Raw genomic sequence first — 20,324 nt, 5'->3', positions numbered from 1 at the left:
CAATTTGGTTGCTTAGGAGACCTGGCTGGAGTCACTCAGCACACCCTGGATTCGAACTTGTGACTCCAGGTGTGAATTGGCCGATATTCTGAATTTTTTAATTATCTGTCAATTTTCCCATTTGGCCGATTTAATTCTTAAGGTCGCGACATCACAGAGTATAGGCTGCTTACCCGTGATGGGCCGTCTGAGACATGTAAACGACCAATACAGTTCATTTTTAAGTTTCAATTTTTCCGGTGAAGTTTCTGTTTCATGTTTACTAATATTCATGGCTTCTGAGTATTTTATAACATTGCTGCAGTTTCGAGATTCCCAAAGTGTGTGTGTGCCGCTGTTTTCTTAGGCTTTTTTTAATTTTTTTTTTTAACCTCAGTCACAGAAAAGCACAAGTTGACAGATTATTATTATTATTGTTTATTTTATTTTATTTTTTTGCCTGACGAAGACCTAATGGTCTAAACACTGCAAGCAAGTGTAAACCAATAAAGTAATTTTGGAGCAATAAATCAGTGTACAGACACCATTTTCTTCCTTTAAACAGATCCCCATGAGTGTATACTCATCTCAAGTTATCTATAATGTACCGATTTCATAGCACAGTATGAATTATTTCCATAAATCCATAATTATTAATAAAGATTTCATATTACAGTGTTATTTGCAGTGCATAGATCTAGTATTGTAGTATTATGGTTCACACTCATTCACTGCTGAGGCTGTGGATTGTAATATAAAAATATAGTGTCTTCAATTGAACTCATATCAGTCATTTCACGAGTTTCACCTGTTAAATTGATATGTGTATTACAATACAAACATTAATGTGTAATGCATAGTGGATAAAATATTTTAATAATCATATTAAAATATAATTAGGAGTGTTGTTTATCTTCCTCAAAGTAAATAATATTGGCTATAAATGTTTAAGCGTATAATAGGGCTGAAACGATTAGTCAACATTATCGACAACGTCGACAATAAAAAAATTGTCGACAAAAAATTCCGTTGTCGAATAGTCTTTGATCTTATTTAACGTAACGAGATATTAATGATGCTGCGTGAGAGGAGCACTGCAGCTCATGCCTGATTGAGGAGAGGAAGAAAACAGTCCAGACGCACTGTAAACTTTTCAAACAGCATCTGATGGTGTAGATCGCAAAGTATAAGGAAATTATACAACAATACAAAATAAGTAAGTACAGAAGCACTCTTATTGTGAAATAAAGTGGAGCCGGAGCTGCCATTCTGCTTAAGCAAAACTCGCATGTCAGAGCATCTTTAAAGGAAACACCTCGGCTTTATATCTTTAATGCATACTTTATTAAAGTTCCAATAATAAGGAAGCAGGTCATGTAAATAAGTACAAACTCAGAAACTGGAATTTCTCTGTGTGGTCAGCGCCGCTTCTATGAGTCGCGTGAAGTGACCCGATCTATGGCGGAAAGATTGAAACTGCACTCAGCTGATACATACTCTGGCGCGGGGAGGCTCGTCCCTTTCGCGGGCTTGATGCAGCTAGATTTTAACGTGATGGCTGGCGATGTAGTGAATCATAATACATACATGTTGCGGTGTGTATCTTATTGTGAAGAAAATCGGTGTTACGCAGCTCTATTAAGATTGTTTTCGTGAGTTAAAGATGGATCGAAGTGAACAAAAAGGTGAGAGTAGGTAATCTTCGCCCATTAAACACTGCAATGAAATACATTTTTGATTTGTTGTTGTTTTCCAATGTAAATATCTAAAACTCCTTTAAAACAACATTTACTTTAGGAGCTATACTGCAGAAGAAAAAATTGTTGTCTGAGAATGTTGAATATAATATTTAAATATTTTAAAATCTAAAAATCCTTAAAACAAGATACATTTTCCTGAGAAGCAACATATAAGATATGTAGACTTGCTTTCAGAGAATATATCTTGAATATAAGTATATTTTAACATTACTGCACTGGCAGAAGTATGAACAAGTGAAAAAATACACTTATATACAAAATATACAGTACTTATATTCCAGGGCCAGCGTACATTCTCTGAAAACAAGTTTAAATATCTTATATTTTGCTTCTCAAGTAAATCTTGTTTTAAGGATTTTGGGATATTTTTAAATGGAAAACAAGACAAAACACTTCATAAAGTGTTTTTTGCAGTGATTTTTTTTTTTTTTTTTTTACTGAATTAAACTTAATAAACTGGTCCGTGTTCGGACAACCTGGATCAAAACTCAGTTCCTCTGATTTACGAATGTCAAGTCATTTTATTTGTATAGCGCTTCTCACGACACACATGGTTTCAAAGCAGCTTTACCGAAAACTGTAGTATCTACTGTATATATTATTATATAAAGTCACAATACTTTTACAAGTATACTGAAGCAAAAACTGACTCAGAACATGTTTCTTTATCCTCAGGGCAATACATTTTGGCATCTATTTGTTCTATAAAAGACTTTAAACCCTAGCGAGAATAGGTCTGAGGTTTGGCGTGGTTTTTAACTATGCTCATGGCACCATTAATCAATCAATCGTTGTTCCGCTATTGACACCTGGTGGAGGCTTTTCTTCCTTAGTTCATGATTTATTTAGATATAAACCCAGTGTTTACACAGTTTTGTGTCTGCACAGATGAGACATGTCCTGCTAATGTTTGGGATTCGAAGAACCGTGGCGTGAACGGCACTCAGAGGGGGCAGATCGTCTGGAGGTTGGAGCCTGGGCAATACTTCATGGAGCGTAAGTGAAAACTTAAGTGGACCAAGACCATAGTTGATTCACTGGCTTTCTGATGGGTATTATACAAAAAAATAGTTCAGCACTTTCTCAATCCGAAAAGCTCTAATCTGGTTTGGGCCGCAACACCACTACTAAATCCGCAGTGCAAAGTGTAGTCCGATTCCTGAACGAATGACTCTTATGAGCCGGTTCTTTTGAATCTACAGCGCAAAACATACTGTGCGACCAGTGTTGTCCAATTCCTAAACAAATGACTTTTATGAACCAGTACTTTTGACTCTACAGCGTGTAACATACAGCGTGACCAGTGTAGTCTGATCCCTGAATGAATGACTCTTATGAGCTGATTCTTTTGAATCTACAGCATGACCAGTAAAGTCTGGTTCCCGAATGAATGACTCTAATGAGCCGGTTTTATTTTGAGTCTACAGCGTGAAAAATACTGCGTGACCAATGTAGTTCAATTCCTGAACAAATTACTCTTATGAGCCGGTTCTTTTGAATCTACAGCGTGAAAAATGTTGTGACCAGTGTAGTCTGATTCCCGAACGAATGACTCTTATAAGCCAGTTCTTTTGAATCTACAGCACAAAATAACAAGTAATAATACAAACCAATATTTCTCCCTTTCATACTTGCGCTATAACCCACTATAACACTATAAAAAAGCCCTATAAAAATGTGTCAGTGAAATATAAACTTTATACAATAATTCATAAGAAATTCTTGGCCAAAATAATGCAATCTGACTCCCAGAAAAATCACGTATAAGCAAGCTAATCAGTTTTGAGAAATTTTGAGAAGTTGACATTTCCATATACAATATGCATTAGCGAGTTATACTTATTCTGCAAATAATAATGATATTTCAAATCTACGAGCTTTTGAAAAACACAGGATGACGTGTTAATATTTGTATTTCTGTATCTGCTTTTCTCAGCTGAGACCAAAATCTGTTTCAAATATTACCATGGAGTGAGTGGAGCGTTGAGGGCCACAACATCCTGCATCACAGTCAAAAACCCTGGAGTTACAGTAAGTGTGTGTGTGTGTATAAGTGTGTACAGGCTTAGAAGTGTAGCTGATGTGGTAAGATGGCAGTATGTGTACCCTCCAGTCTTTCTATGTCTTTGATTTATGGTAGGAATGAATCTTTGACCCCATAATGGATTTTAAATATGATTCTCGTACAAGATTCCTAAACAAAATGAATCCTCAGGGGAGCACGTGACAACATCTCTCATTCATTGGAATGGCATGACATTACATTATCATAATAGTGGCTTTTTGTATGTTTCATTTTCCTTTTTTTAGTGCATGTGCTCCAACACACTGAGCCATGGTTAGGGCTGCACGATTATGACAAAAATCACAATTGTTGATTATTTGCCTTGATATTGCAATTGTGATTCATTTCTAATAATAGAATTTACATTAAAATTATTATTTTGGGTGGATCATCTACATGCCATATTCTTTATGCCTTCAACACATCCAAAACAATCTGAGAACTGTATTCCTAAATGACTTTATTGCTGTTGTATGCATCAGTAAATCAAGAATAATTAAACAGTCAACTTTACATTTATAGGCATAAAAAAACAAAGCTGTTATTCAAATTTTGAATAAATCACATACAGAAGCAAGCAATGAACATATCTCTAATTGGTTAAAATGATCAACTACTGAAAAAACATACGTTAAATAGAAAACTAAATGGAAAAGTTTGATGCAACATAGGTAAACCTATGGACTGCTATAATTGACACTATTCATGATTACTTAATTGTGGCAACTGTAATTGTAATCTCGATTATTTATTTGATGACTTGTGCAGCCCTAGCCATGATGCTCATTTGGGCTGCACGAGTTTGAATCTGGCTTGTAACATTTCACAATCTCATCCCCCCTCTTCTTACCATATTTTCTGTCCTTTCTCCACTACTTTTGATAAAAAGGACAAAAAATATAAATCTATTCATAATCATTGAACTGGATTTAAGATTATCAATCTAAATTTACCCACTGTAGATTTTTATCATGTTTTAATAAATCAAAAAGCCACCAGAAGCCATGCGTTACAGTGATTGTACCATGGGCAAGGTGCATTTTTTAACCTAAGGCCCCTTTTACTGTGGTAAAATCACTATAACTCACTATGCAGTGGTTCTTAACCTTTTTGGCCCCCATTGTCCAAGACTATTTATACGAAGGCCCCCTTATGTAAGATTTTCTCTGTTATTTCTGCTGTAATGATGACAAAGCTGCTTGATTTCAAACAGGAACAGCATAATGATAAAAAACACCAGTGTTCAATTATTTTTTTCCCCAATATTAAAAAGTAATATTTTTTATATATTAATATATATGAATATTTTTAATATGAATACATTTAAGTAATAATAATAATAATTATTATTATTATTATAATAAGCCTAACTGTAACTGTAGATTATTCATGATTGCCAAGCAACTAGCAACTAAATGCATTAATATACAGTAGAATTTAATTGATATGAATTGATTATTGATATGATATTTAATTGAATTAACAAAACCTTTAAAGACAGACCTACCATGAGCTCAGAGGTTAATCGATGGTAAATGCTTCAGCTGAAGCCATCAGTCTGCATTGTTTCATTTTTAAAAAATCATATTAAATAGCTAAATTCCTGGTGAAAAAAATGACACTACCCATGCCAGAAAGGTTCAATAATCAGAGAATCGCGGCAAACAAAACGCGTCAAACTACTTAGATATTTGTAAATAACTAAATATTTAGCAATAAATGTAGTGTATTGTTTCTATAATTATAATCGACAACTTTGAATCAAGAGTTTTTAATTTAATTACGTTATTTGCAATGCTTCGTGGGATTGTAGTTCTTTCCCTCATTAAAGATGGTAATCACACAGTCTTGTGCTTTTCAGTTTTCAAATACTTTTTCCTTCAAATCAAAGTTTGTAATGTTGTGATTCACCTCGGAGTTGGTTTGTTTGGTTCATGGCTTACAACTCTTTTATGAAGGACTTTATGAGACCCCTATTAATAGGAAAAACATTTTGCTTAGGCGGGTGCTGCTGCACTCAATAAAGTCTTCAAACCAGACTCATCCAATCAGATCTGTGAGAACTGTCCGTTTGATAAAGGACACCATACAGTGACTGATAACACACCATCACTGATGCACTAATGCAACACATGTGCAAATGATCATTGCATGCCTTACAGTTTCACATCACCTGTGTGTGTGCGCAAGTATTGGTCTTTCTGTAAGCTCCATTACCATGCAGTAGATTTTGAGTGAACTCCACAGAGACATATCATGTTCACAGGCATGCAGGGAATGCACAGGAAGAGAGCACTCTTTGAAATGCTTTGAGACTGGCTGTGCAAATGGCGCATTCCACATTCTGTGACATTAATTTTACTGTAAACTTCCAGAGATCTGAGTTAACAGACTGAAAGAAAATGAAGAACTGGGGTTGCTCAGACAAATAAAGCATAATCAAATCTATTGGAATGGAGATATATTTTTGGACTGGATCTGAAATGGATTTTACTCTTCTTACTCTCTACTTATTATGTCGATTCACATCATGTGTAGTATGATAACACACCAAAAATGATTTAGCTAATTGTGAATTAAATGAGCATCGAGATTAACATGATGCATATGGAAATATATATTGTAATATTAGAAGTAGTCATGTTAGTGTTCTGTCTCTGAACAAGACTCCATAATCATAAATTACATACTGCCACGTTAATGAGCAGGAACATTGTAATGTAGCTGAATTATTCATGAGCTAGAACCTGCACAAGCAAATTACTTCTGTCTGAACTCTCTCACCCCTGTCTTACAAAAAAATAGAAGTAGTATTTGCTGGTGATGTGATCTTAACATGGCATCCCCCATTAGGGGACCCTCTCCATGTAGAATAAAACGTCTTTAATAAGGCTACTGATATGACTGGAGTCTTCATCTCATGTGAGCGCTCCTGATTTTATACATTTATTTCAAAATTACTATTAATTTTTTATAATTTAAACTTTTTTTTAATATGGAAAAAATTACACCTTTAATTTATATGTTATTGTAATTTAAATATAGGTTTCTCTGGCTTGCAGCCTCGTTTTTTCAGTCCTGTCGCTTTAAAACTTTATGTTAATATTTTAGTATTTTAAGCCAGCGGTGGCAATAGCTAACTAAAGTGACTCTTCACATTTTTGTTTTTAAAATCTATAAATCTTTTTTTATATTGTCCATTTTGTTCGCCAGCCATGACTTAAGTTCTGAAACCAATGACATTTCATATATATCTTCTAGTGATATTGTATCATTTTGTTTGTAATTAATTATCTGTTATGGTGCCCTCTACAGTTGGGCGTAGAAGGGCAGGTGGATGGCCAGTCTGTAACAGAACACTGCAGGAAATTGGTCAGCTTTACTCTATCAGGTATGTTTGAGAGATAATTACTCTTATCCTAGCAGATGAAACTGAAGATAGTTGTTTTTAAAGAAGTAGACCATGAAAGGCTGTGCTTTACAGTGGCTTTACCATTGTAAGTGTTATTCAAAACCTCCTTAAAAGTGACAAAATCACTGTAGCACACCGGCTCTAGTGCCTTATGGCTTTTACAAAACAGCTATATGATAATAGCATCAATGTTCAATAGACAGTTTCATTTATTATTATCAATAATAACCACATCAAACAAGCAATATTTTTCATTAGCCCACTTGCAGATGATATTGTAAGTACATTCATTGATATAGAATTCAAATCATGTGCAATTACACCGTGTCTTTTTTACAATGGCTTAAAAACGTGGCTAATCAAATCAGATTTGAGCTTTAACTATTCATTTTATTAAATAGAAATGTACTATCTCACATCCAAGTGCAAAAAGACTGAAGTGTTGTCAACCTTATTAAAACTCTGCTAAAACTGCCCTCTTGTGGTAAAGACTTGCAAGTGCATGCAAAATTTCATAGGTTTGTTTACATTATGACCTCTCACCTTACTATTTTTATGGGATCTCACATTATGTGTGTGTGTTTGCAGATATCAGGGCTCAGGGTTTGAAGAAGGGCATGTTTTTTAATCCTGACCCCTATCTGAAGATGAGCATTCAGCCAGGCAAGAGGAACGGCTTCCCAACATTTACCCACCACGGCCAAGAGAGACGAACCTCCATCATATCCAACACCACCAACCCTGTGTGGCACGGAGAGGTCATTAACATGTATATCAATTAATAATTAACTATGCATGTCAGACTGTGTTGAAAGCAAAAAATGTTGGAAAAATGGTAGCGGAATGGTTAAGTATCCGGGTTGGTCACTCAAAGGTTTTGACTGGGGCAGTTAATGATGTGTACTATTGAGCAAGGCACTTAACCTCTCGCTTCAGGGCCATGTGTCTGCAGTTAGTCTGTTGTAATTAGCTGAGAAGTTGATGAGAGGTAACTAAGTAGGGGTGACTCTGAAACTAGATGTAACAATGTCCAAAGTTGGAGGAAATGCGGAAGCAGGAGACGGCGAATCCATCTCAAACGGTATGTTTATTTTAAACTCAAAATTCACACTTTTCAGCAGACACACTCAAAAATATGCTTTTCAGCGGACACAGATCAGTATAGTTACAATACTCCGCCACCTGGGACAACACAGCTCCCAACCCCCTGTCCGACATGTCGGTCTGTACAACAAAAGGGAGAGAAAAATCAGTAGCATGTAACAACGGCCCACCACAAAGCGCAGCTTTCACCTGCATAAAAGCCTGTTGGCACGGGTCCGACCACTGGAGCGGGTCTGGGGCTCCCTTTTTAGTGAGATCGGTCAGTGGGCTGGTGATGTCTGAATAATTAGGCACAAACCTCCTATTATAGCCAGCCAGCCCCAGGAAATGTCTCACCTCCTTTTTGGTCTTGGGTTTTGAGCAGGCCGCAACCGCTGCGGTCTTATCAATTTGGGGGCGCACCTGCCCGTGACCCAAGAGGAACCCCAGATACCATACCTCCACCCATCCAATTGCGCATTTATTGGGGTTTGCTGTGAGTCCCGCCCGTCGCAGTGACCTCAGAACCGCCCCCAAATGCTGCATATGCTGCTGCCAATCATGATTGTATATAATGATGTCATCCAGATAGGCAGTGGTATTCGCAGAGTGCTGTCTGAGGACTCGTTCCATAAGGCACTGAAACATAGCCATGGCCCTAAACAAACCAAACGAAAGGGTTACGAATTGGTGTAAGCAAAACAGTGTGGAGAAGGCTGTTTTCTTACAGGACATTGGTGTTAAGGGGATCTGCCAATAACCCTTCGTTAAATCCAGTGTTGAATAAAAGTGAGCTGCGCCCAACCGATCGATCAGTTCGTCAATACGAGGCATTGGATAAGCGTCAAATTTAGACACCGCATTAACCTGTCTATAATCCACACAGAACCAGACCGAGCCATTGCTCTTCATCGCCAGTCACTATGCAATTCTTCTGTTACCCCCATATCGAGCATGGCCTTTAATTCTTCTCAGATAATCAGTAGGGATGACTGCATACCACTACCCCTGGGGTTGTATCGATATGGTGGGAAGGGGCGAGAACACATCAGAGAATTCTCTTTGCAACCGGGCCACATCCATGATTTGTAATGGTGAGAGGTGGTCTCTGCAATGACTGGGGTGCTGCGATTGGCTTTTAAGTTCACTTCCGGCCCGAGCTACTCCCTCTCTGGTACCACCATCGCCAAAGCCACAGGGACCAGCTACCTCCATGGTTTTAAGAGATCGAGGTGGTAAATCTGACGTGCTCCGCCCTATCTGTGCCTGTTATACAGCAGGGTCGACATTCTTGAGCCTGTAGCAAATTCTCCTGTGATAGTTGCCCCAGTTTGTGGAGTTTTGCTCTCAGGTCAAGAACGTATTGAATTTAGTTTTTGCTGTTTAAGGTCCCTCCTCCCAGTTTTCCCTCAAGACATCTAAGACACCGCGAGGCTTACGCCCATACAATACTTGCGGGACCTCTCGAACTGCAAATAATGGGTTCGAGCCACTTATCCCAATTTCGAACATCTTCGTGCACGAACTTACGAATCATGTTTTTCAGGGTTTTATTAAACCATTCGACAAAGTCGTCCGTTTGTGGGTTGTACACGCTTGTCCGAATTGATTTAATACCCAATAATTTATACAGCTTACGTAGTGTACATGACATAAAAGTAGTGCCTTGATCAGTGAGGATTTCTTTCGGAATCCCCACTCTGAAGACAATTCTGAAAAGTACCTCTGCAACACTACATGTTGAGATGTTGCACAAATGCACTACTTCCGGATATCGCGTTGCGTAGTCCACCAGAACCAACACAAAGCGATGCCTGCGTGCCGTCTGCTCTAATGGCCCGACGAGGTCCATACCAATTATTTAGAAGGGGACTTCGATCAAAGGAAGCGGGCGCAAAGGAACTCTTGGGGTGGCCGGCGGATTTACCAGCTGACATTCACGGCATGCTGCACACCATCTGCAAACATCCCCGTGAATGCCTGGCCAATAGAAATGGGCCATTAAATGCTTCAGTATCTTTTCCTGCCCTAAGTGACCTGCCATTGGATTATAATAAACTGTCTAGAATAACATTTCCCAACGGTTCTTCTGTATCAATAACTGGGTTGTATCTTCCTTTGTCTGAGCATCCTGCGTCACTCGATACAACCGTTCAATTATAATAAAAAAAGTACGGATAGGCGAGTGCAATGTCTGGCTTTAGACGGTGACCATCAATCACTCTCACTTAGTCAAAGGTGTGCTTAAGAGTCTTGTCTCACGTCTGCTCCAGAGGGAAATCCCCTGTGGGAAATCTTCTAAAGGGCTGGGGAAGCCCAAGACTTCCCCCATCCATTACGTCAACCTGACGCGGGACTGACGTAGATGGACCCAGCTCCGTCTCCCCAGCCAGCGCATCACAAATACCACACCGAAACGCTCTGTTACAGGACCCATCAGCACAAATTTCCCATAATAACATGGAAAATACTGGCCAATTCGTGCCCAAAATTAGCGGATGGGTGAAGCGCAAATTAACCGCAGCATCGACACTATGCTTTTGTCCCCAAAATTGAATTGTCACGGTCACTACAAGATAATTGTGGATCTCCCCATGCACACACCTTACCTTCACCTTGTGACTAGCACCCAAAGCCTCGTCTTGAACTAGGCATTGATGGATAGAGGTTTGGCTGCAACCCGAATCCACCAAGGCCTGGTATGTACCCCCTTTTATACTCATGGGTATGCGGTACATTCCAGCTTGATTGGGGGTGGCCTGGGGCATGTCGGGGACCCGAACCAATGTCCCCACCTCCATCACCGGGCATTGGTTCCGGAAATGCCCGAGCTCTCCACAGCTCCAACAGAACTGCCCAGGCTCCCTTCCGTGCCCGTGACAGCGGGTCCACCACCCTGGGAGTGAGAGCGGAGAGGGGCAGGGGAAACCGGCAGATAGTGCAATCCCCGGAGCCGGTTTGGTAGGGGCTCCTCCCTGTTTCCGGGGAGGAGGAACAGGACTGAAAGCAGGGGGAGACAAGAGAATGAGTGAGAGAGAGAGAGAGAGAGAGAGAGAGAGAGAGAGAAGGATCTCGGGGCTTGCCGGCTCCAGAATATGCCGCCATGTGGTCCTCTGCCAGCTGGATGGCTGTTTGGAGCGATGCTGGGTGGTGGCACTGGACCCACTCTGCCGTCCCTCTTGGAAGTCGAGCGATAAACTGCTCCAGTCCCACCAGATCGATGACAGCTCCAACATCGTGTTGCTCAGCCAGCAACCATCTCTGGCAGGTGTCCCGGAGCTGTTGGGCAAAGGCAAACAGGTGGCCGTGCTCGCCAATGGTCATGGAGTGGAAGTGCTTGCGGAACCTGGGGTACGGGGTCGTGCCAGCAGCACCCTCCTGGTGCAGCAATCTCTGGAACATCTGCCGGTCCTCTGCTTGGGCCTGGAGGAACACAATGAATCGCTGCTCCTGTTCAGTGCACAGCTCGAGGAGGGCCTGATGTTGTGTCTGGTGGATGTTGGCGAGGGTCTTGACAACATCCTCCAGAGATGAGGGATCCATGGCGGCATTCTTCCTCCCTTAATCCCGGGTTTTGGCACCAGTGTAACAATTCAAAGATGGCAAGGAGGATGCTGGGACTGGCTTGACAAACACATAGACATTTAATAAACACTTTTCAGTGTGTAACAAAACAAAAACACACACTGCTTTTCAGTCAGCTACGTATGAACATAAAGACACACACACGCAGACAGACTTTGTGCATCTCTCTCTCCTCACTGGTGTCTGGCTCGCTCTTAAAGCCCATCTCCACTCTCACTGCAATGACAAACAGCTGTTAGAGACAATCATTGCCAGGTGATGATCCTTACCATTCTCATCTCCTGGTCTCTTTCTCCATTCACAAGCCGGCGCTCAACCATGCCCCCACCACCACACTGGATTTTTTCAGCCCTTGAACAAAGCACTTAACCCAAAGTTTTTCCAGCTGAACTATTCTTACAATTAGTAAGTTGTACTGTATGTTGCTAAACGCATGTTACTTGGATTTATGTGTTTGTCTACTGTATGAACCGCTTACAGAAGGATTTGTGCAATCTAGCACACAGATATATAGCCAGGAATGTCATCATAGACAACAGTAAAGTAAAAAAGTCAAAGTTTTAGATTGGCTGGATAGATTGGCTCAGTATCATATAAATGAATACTGTCAATTTCTGTTTCCTTTGCAGAAATACACTTTTGTTGCATTGATGACGGATGTTTTTGAAATTGAAGTCAAGGACAAATTTGCCAAAAGTCGCCCGATCATCAAACGCTTTTTAGGTCAGCTGATAATACCGGTGCAAAGACTGCTGGAGAGACATGCAGCAGGGTCAGTATTTCACTAATAAAAAAACCCCTCAGTATCCCATATGAGCTCCCTTTAATAACAGTGCAGGTTTTTTAGGAAGTATATGGTCATGTTTTGTATTGCATGTGTGTCACTATAATTTTTTAAAAACCTTTGTAAAAGATATTACAAATCTGATTTAATTTGATGTAAATATTTGATTTAAACAAATTTCTCTGCGACTGGAAACAGGGATCAACATGTAAGCTACACACTTTGTCGTCGTTTGCCGACGGAACATGTGAGTGGGCAACTTCACTTCAGAGTGGAGATCACCTCCAACGGACATGAAGGTAAGAATAAGAGTGTGTGTATGTGTGTGTGTTTAAGTTAAAGGTGCTGTATGTAATATTTATACTGTATTAAATCATAAAATTACCATAATATGTCATTAGAGAATTAGGAAACATGCTAAGTTGAAATACTGGCTTCTCCAATTACAATGCTACAGCCAGTATATTCTACTTGGAAGTTTCCATTCTGGGCCGGAATTTCTGTTTATGTTTTGGCCTTGTGTTCCCACCCACTGCCCACTCACCAATAGTATTTTGACACCGCCGGGTTGCCAGATTTGATCAAGTTTTCAGGCAAACAACTCTGCGTGCTGCAGCCATGGAAGCCAGCAACGAACTAGATCAGAGTTAACAGATTCCACCCGACCTAAAAAGCCTCACCATCCATCTAAAAACCACCATGACCAGAGGTGTAGTAAAACAAAGATAAATATTGGAGATGCCTTTGGAAGATTGAGATGGCTTAAAGCCCAGAAATCCTTTAAAACTGATGCTGAGTTGGCTAATTTGCGTGTCAACATTCTGGCAACCTGCATGAGATTTGAGTCTGGGGTGTGGCAACAACTCTCCAATATTTTTAATTTGGACTCCAGTACCCATTGCTTGTTGTCAATCTTACATATAGCACCTTTAATTAATATATAATAAAGGCCTGTTAATTATAATTTTTTTTTAATTGAATTAAGTACGTCAATCAAATTAATCACAATTAATTGCATATTGTATATCAATATTTGTTAAGGTCCCCAAATAAAAATAATTCAATATATGATTAAATAATTATAAATAATCAAATTTATATATTTATAAATATAATTAATGCAGTAAATTAATAATTCAGATATTTGAAATACATTACATTATTGGGGTAGACAAGTGCAGCATTGATTGACGCGTCCTCATCTTGTGATGTCTGCTGTCAGTAAGTGTGGTTTGTTGCCTGCACAGCTGGATTTTCGCTTAATGTCCCCAGCTGAAAACAGGTGGTACTTCAAGCCTCAAATGCTCCGATAGTAGGAATACTCCATATTACAGGCTAGGGACATGATTAATTGTGTAAATTTTGTAATGCATTATTTTATACTGTATATAATTAATCTGAATTAACGTGTTAAATTGACAGCTCTAATATAATATTATGCTCAAAAGTTAAGATTTTACCATTGTATATTGCTTTACAAACAATGCTAGGTTGAAGCATGTAGTATGCATTTCCATTAAAGTATTACTTTTTACTTAGTTATGCATACCCATACAGTATATCCCTATAATGCCTGGCCTTGAGTCATGGCTATTTTTTTTATTTAGTTTTTATTTCTGTATAATTTTTTTAATATATTATTTCTATGTTGTTGTTTCAGTTTAAGTTAGTTTTTGTTAGTTTTAACAACAAATGTTAGTTAAAACCAAGTTTGTAAAATCTATAACTAATTCGCAGTAATTTAATTTAATTTTATTAGGTTTTGGAGTCATGAAAGTGTGTTTACCGTAGTTTAAAGATTTATTCAATTATATTAGTTTTTATTTTTAAGTTAACAAATATGTTTTCGTTTAGTTTTCGTTTACATTTTTGTTAACAATAATAATGCATTGCCTGTAGTGGCTTATTGCTTTGACACACCTCTCATCCTTTCTCAAACTTCACAGAGGGGGTCATGGGGTCTCTGATTGGAGCGTCCTCTGTGAACGGAGACCCTGGCAGCCCATCGGACGATGAGGACGTGTTGCATCCTGCCTCTCACATAACACGAGGCCCCTCGCCCACCGGCTCTGAAGGGTCCCTGCATGGTGATGCCTTTAGGACAGACCAGTGCTCGTTAGACCCTGATGAAGATAGGCTTTTAAGAGATGGGGTCCCAGACTTGGCTGAAGGAACCCCAGGCCTCACTCACCGCCAGGCCTCACTTAATGACTATCTGGATGCCATTGAGGCCCCTAAGGGCCCTGGAGACAGGCCGCTGGGGGCCACATCCCCGAAACTACGTTCAAGTTTCCCAACAGACACTAGACTCAATACTATGTTACATATAGACTCTGATGAAGATGAGGAAGGACATGCCTCCCGTGATACCGCATTGACCAATAGGGCTCAAGGAGCTAATGGACATGCCGCCTCTGAACAGAACAAGGGGAAGGGTCCTTCTAAAGACAGGATGAAAATTGAGTCAGAAGCAGCGAGCAGCACCACATATACGGAGGCCACTGTGTCGGGGTCAAGTAGTAGCACAGCAAAAAGCCAAAATGGAGATGCTGAGGGCAGTCAGGAAGGAGTTACCACCGCTGGAGACGTGACTCAAACCACTGCCAGCTGTCAGCAGACAGCTCCAAAAATAAAGGTCTGTTGAGTTTCTCAGTTTGTTCGATCTGTTGTAGAAATTATGCTGGGGATTTTGATTCATCCCAGTGACTTGTGTATTTTGAAATTGTTCACCGAAAGATTTGTTCAGTGACCATTTATGCAGATTACATATTTACACCAGTAGTGTGTGACAGATGGGCAAATTTTAATGTATTAAGTGTGAGTTAAATATTTGTTCAGTGACCATTTATGCAGATTAAATATTAAGCCAGTAGGTGATGACAGATGGACAATTTTTAATGTATTATGAGTGAGTTAAAGATTTGTTCAGTGACCATTTATGCAGATTACATATTTACTAGTGGTCAGCCGATATATCACCAAGGCCGATATTCTGACTTTTTTAATTATCGGCATCAGGCGATACATTTTCCAGTTTGACCGATTTGTTTCTTGATGGTGCTGAAAATTGCCTGCTTGCATGTGAAGCGACTGAGACATGTAAACGACCAGTCACGGTTCATTTTGTTGTTACGTGCCATCGTGTTACTACAATAATAGACCGGTGTGCAACACAGTCTCATTTAAACGGTCCGCATATCAGAGCCGCGGCAGACGCATTTGAGCTCATAATGTTAAACTTTCGTTCTCCCTCTCCCTCCTCAACAGTTCCCTGTAACTTTTAACTGTCTTGTCTAAATATATAAAAAGACAATTATCAATAAATCTAATATCATATACTGTCTGCAAATATGCAGATATCTCATTTAAACAGATGTAATTCACTAACCTCATGAAAATCCAGCGTTTCCTTCCTGTCGAGCACTCATCTAATATCTTCTTCCTCTGAAGCGCGTATTCTATCAGCCAGAATCAAAACTTCTTGCATATTTGTAAATGGATCAAAAGTTCCTCTGATTCACAAATCATGACGGTCACTCTATGACAATCCAAGCAGGCGATCCAGGCTGTTTAAACTGTCAGGAGATTACTGCTCGCGCTGGGTCCACACGAGCGCTTGAGTGCAACTTCAAAGTAAATGCGCTTTGTCTTATTCACTATGCATTTTCTGTACAGTTGGTTTGTACAATCTGATTATTTAAAAAAGCACTGAGCCAGCCATGACTGTAACAGTGGATGTGAAAGAGAATGATTCGTTCACTTAAAAAATTTGTTCAAAAACATGAGCCAAACACCATTATATGGGAAGTTTTATTGCCCCATTTTCCCTGCAAGCTTCACACAGTCATGGAAAACCTAGAAATATCAGAGATTTTTATGGTGGTTTAAAAATATGGAAATGAATACAATCTTATGGTGTCATTTCAATAGTCAATATAATTTTTTATAGTTAGGCTTAGTTCTAAAACATTGGCTAGAAATTGCTCATTGTAAATGCATTCACTATAAAATAATTTTATAAAATCCTTATGCTTTAATCACAAACTGCTTCTATTGCTGAAGTAGCTCTTGATTTTTAGCTTAAAATGTTATATATATATATATATATATATATATATATATATACAGTGCCTTGCAAAAGTATTCAAACCCCTGACCAATTCTCTCATATTATCGAATTACAAATGGTACACTGAAATTTCATTCTGATTGATATTTTATTGTAAAACACTGAAACTCAAAATCAGTTATGGTAAGGTGACATTGTTTTTTGTTGGGAAATATTTTTACGAAAAATAAAAACTGAAATATCTTGCTTGCATAAGTATTCAACCCCCACACATTAATATTTGGTCAAGCCACCTTTTGCTGCAATTACTGCTTTAAGTCTTTTGGGGTACATATTTACCAGCTTTGCACACAGTGACAAAGTGATTTTGGCCCATTATTCTCGGCAAATTTGCTCCAGGTTGTTCAGGTTGGTTGGGTGATGCTTGTGGACTGCAATTTTCAAATAGTGCCACAGATTCTCAATAGGATTGAGATCAGGACTTGGGCCATTGACTGGGCCACTGTAGGACATTTATCTTTTTTTTTCTTGAGCCACTCCAATGTTGCTTTGGCCTTGTGCTTGGGATCATTGTCATGCTGAAAGGTGAATTTCCTCCCAAGCTACAGTTTTTTAGCAGACTGAAGCAGGTTCTCTTGCAGTATTTCCCTATATCCCAAGATGCCCAGTCACTGCTGATGAGAAGCATCCCCACAGCATGATGTTGCCACCACCATACTTCACTGTAGGGATGGTGTGTCTTGAGGCATAGGAAGTGTTGGGTTTGACCACACATAGCGCTTTGAGTTTTGGCCAAAAAGCTCTATCTTGGTCTCATCTGACCACAAAACCTTCTCCCATATCGCAGCTGGGTCACTCACATGCTTTCTGGCAAACTCCAGACATGCTTTCAGATGGTACTTTTTGAGTAATGGCTTTTTTCTTGCCACCCTCCCATACAGGCCAGCGTTATGCAGTGCTCTTGATATGGTTGACTGGTGCACCATTACTCCACTCTCAGCCACTGAACTCTGTAGCTCCTTCAAAGTGATTGTTGGCCTCTCTGTGGCTTCTCTCACAAGTCTCCTTTTTGTTCGAGTGCTGAGTTTTGTGGGACAGCCTTTTCTTGGCAGTGCCTGGGTGGTGTGGTGCAGCTTCCACTTCCTGATTATTGATCCAGCTGTGCTCACTGGGATATCCAAACATTTGGATATTATTTTGTACCCTTTCCCTAATCTGTGCATTTTTATTACTTTATCTCTAACTTCTGTGGAATGCTCTTTGGTCTTCATTTTCCTTCAGATTCACAGGCTGACCAATGATCCTTCAACAATGAGTTTTTTTATCCAGAAAATGTGATTGCAAATTCACAGGAGGATGCCAATGATAAAGTAACTGTGTCCTCGTTAGGGCAATTACTTTCATCGGTGTAACCTGGCAGCTTCCACAGCACAGCAAGATATTTCAGTTTTTTTTTTTTTATCTTTTTATATTTCCCAACATAAAACCAGTGTCACCTAACGATAATTGATTTTGAGTTCCAGTGTTTTAAAATAAAATATCAAACAGAATGAAATTTCATTGCACCATTTGTAATTCAGTAATATGAGATAATTGGTCAGGGGTCTGAATACTTTTGCAAGGCACTGTGTATATAATATATATATACACACACACACACACAGATCAGCCACAACATTTAAAATCACCTGCCTAATATCGTGTAGGTCCCCCTTGTGCCGCGGGACTCCACAAGACCTATGAAGGTGTCCTGTGGTATCTGGCACCAAGATGTTAGCAGCAGATTATTTAAGTTGCGAGGTGGGACCTCCATGGATCGGACTTGTTGGTCCAGCACATCACATAGATGCTCAATCGAATTGCAATCTGCGGAATTTGGAGGCCAAGTCAACACCTTGAGCTCTTAGTCATGTTCTTCAAACCATTCCTGAACAATTTTTGCAGTATGGCAGTGCCTGCCTCCACCGGCCTGCCTTCTTCCCATGGTGCATCCTGCTGCCATCTCTTCCCCAGCTAAACGACACACACGGACCTGGCCGTCCACATGATCTAAAAGAAAACGTGATTCATCAGACCAGGCCACCTACTTCCATTGCTCCATGGTCCAGTTCTGATGCTCATGTGCCCATTGTAGGCACTTTCGGCAGTGGACAGGGGTCAGCATGGGCACTCTGACCGGTCTGTGGCTATGCAGCAAGCTGCGATGCACTGTGGGTTCTGGCACCTTTCTATCATGCCCAGAATTAAGTTTTTCAGCAATTTGTGCTACAGAAGCTCTTCTGTGGGATCTGATCAGACGGCTAGCCTTTGCTCCCTACATGCATCAGTGAGCCTTGGGCAGCCAATTCGGTTCACCGGTTGTCTTTGCTTGGACCACTTTTGGGAGGTATTAACCACTGCATACTGGGAACACCCCACAAGACCTGCCATTTTGGAGATGATCTGACCCAGTCATCTAGCCATCACAATTTGGCCCTTGTCAAAGTCGCTCAGATCCTTACGCTTGCCCATTTTTCCTGCTTCCAACACATGAAATTCAAGAACTGACTGTTCACTTGCTGCCTAGTATATCCCACCCCTTGACAGGTGCCATTGTAACAATATAATCAATGTTATTCACTTCACCTGTCAGTGGTTTTAATGTTGTGGCTGATCAGTGTGTGTGTGTGTGTGTGTGTGTGTATTTATTTATATATATATATGTTGTATTTTTATAAAATCACTGTCACTGAATGCATCAAGTGGCTTAAATCCTTTAATATAACTAATTAGTCAAATTCATAGTCCTTACTTTGTATCATTACAATAAATACATTTATAACAGGATGAAGAGGAAGTTGCACCCAAAGCAGGAACCAGGGAAGAGGTTGTTGTATCTTTGGAGGCCTCTGAGACGTCAGCAACTGCTAGTAATGTAGCTACTGAAGGGTGCGGGGCCACTGCAGCAAAGCAATCAGAGCAGGGGTGTTCTAACGAGGCAGCCAATGGGGAAGAGGAAGATGGAGAAATCTGGCAGAGAAGGCAGAGTTTACAGGCATCAGGGAACGCATCAGAGTATGAAGGGATGGAATCAACCAATGAAGCGAGGAGGGTAGCTGACTCAGCACAAGCTGCCACGGTAACAGATGGAGAGACAGGTAACTTCCTGTGTGATGATGCAGGTTATATACAGTATAAAGCAATTGAGTTCAAGAAATAGAAGAATTTTATGAGTTTCATCCACTTTTCTGTTAAAGTTTACTTTCTTGTACATTAAAGGCAAAAAAGGCCTTACATACTGTAATATTAAATGAAAAGTTCACCCAAATAGGAAAACTTTGTCACCATTTACTCACCCCAATGCCCCAATAAAATAATACAGGTTTGGAACAGAATGGAACAGGATAGTTCACCCACAAAATTTTAATGTGTGAACTATTCCTAAATATTATATAGTTTGTAGTGTATAAAGTGTTTATATCAGTTAACTTAACATTTTGGTCATTTTATAATTTTATATTATAAGTACACCATTTAAAAAAAAATAATTTTTAAAACAAATAATATATTAATTGTAGAATATGCAGTATATTACTAATATTAATTTA

General features: G+C 39.6%; 1 protein-coding gene across 3 annotated transcripts in view; it reads left to right on the top strand.

The window, feature by feature from the left end:
• The window catches only part of LOC127445108 (E3 ubiquitin-protein ligase HECW2-like), a 94,800-nt gene that overhangs the window by 37,457 nt on the left and 37,019 nt on the right, over positions 1 to 20,324 (top strand). For all 3 annotated transcript variants that reach the window (XM_051704907.1, XM_051704906.1, XM_051704905.1), the window contains exons 3-10: positions 2,628 to 2,735; positions 3,676 to 3,770; positions 7,120 to 7,195; positions 7,805 to 7,974; positions 12,514 to 12,656; positions 12,867 to 12,967; positions 14,615 to 15,303; positions 19,562 to 19,874. In XM_051704907.1, coding sequence (XP_051560867.1) covers positions 2,628 to 2,735; positions 3,676 to 3,770; positions 7,120 to 7,195; positions 7,805 to 7,974; positions 12,514 to 12,656; positions 12,867 to 12,967; positions 14,615 to 15,303; positions 19,562 to 19,874 — 1,695 coding nt within the window. The remainder of the gene's footprint in view (positions 1 to 2,627; positions 2,736 to 3,675; positions 3,771 to 7,119; positions 7,196 to 7,804; positions 7,975 to 12,513; positions 12,657 to 12,866; positions 12,968 to 14,614; positions 15,304 to 19,561; positions 19,875 to 20,324) is intronic.

The sequence above is a fragment of the Myxocyprinus asiaticus genome, chromosome 8, assembly GCF_019703515.2.
Source record: "Myxocyprinus asiaticus isolate MX2 ecotype Aquarium Trade chromosome 8, UBuf_Myxa_2, whole genome shotgun sequence".
Classification (NCBI taxonomy): Eukaryota; Metazoa; Chordata; class Actinopteri; order Cypriniformes; family Catostomidae; genus Myxocyprinus; species Myxocyprinus asiaticus.
This window is presented reverse-complemented; position numbering and strand designations above follow the sequence as displayed.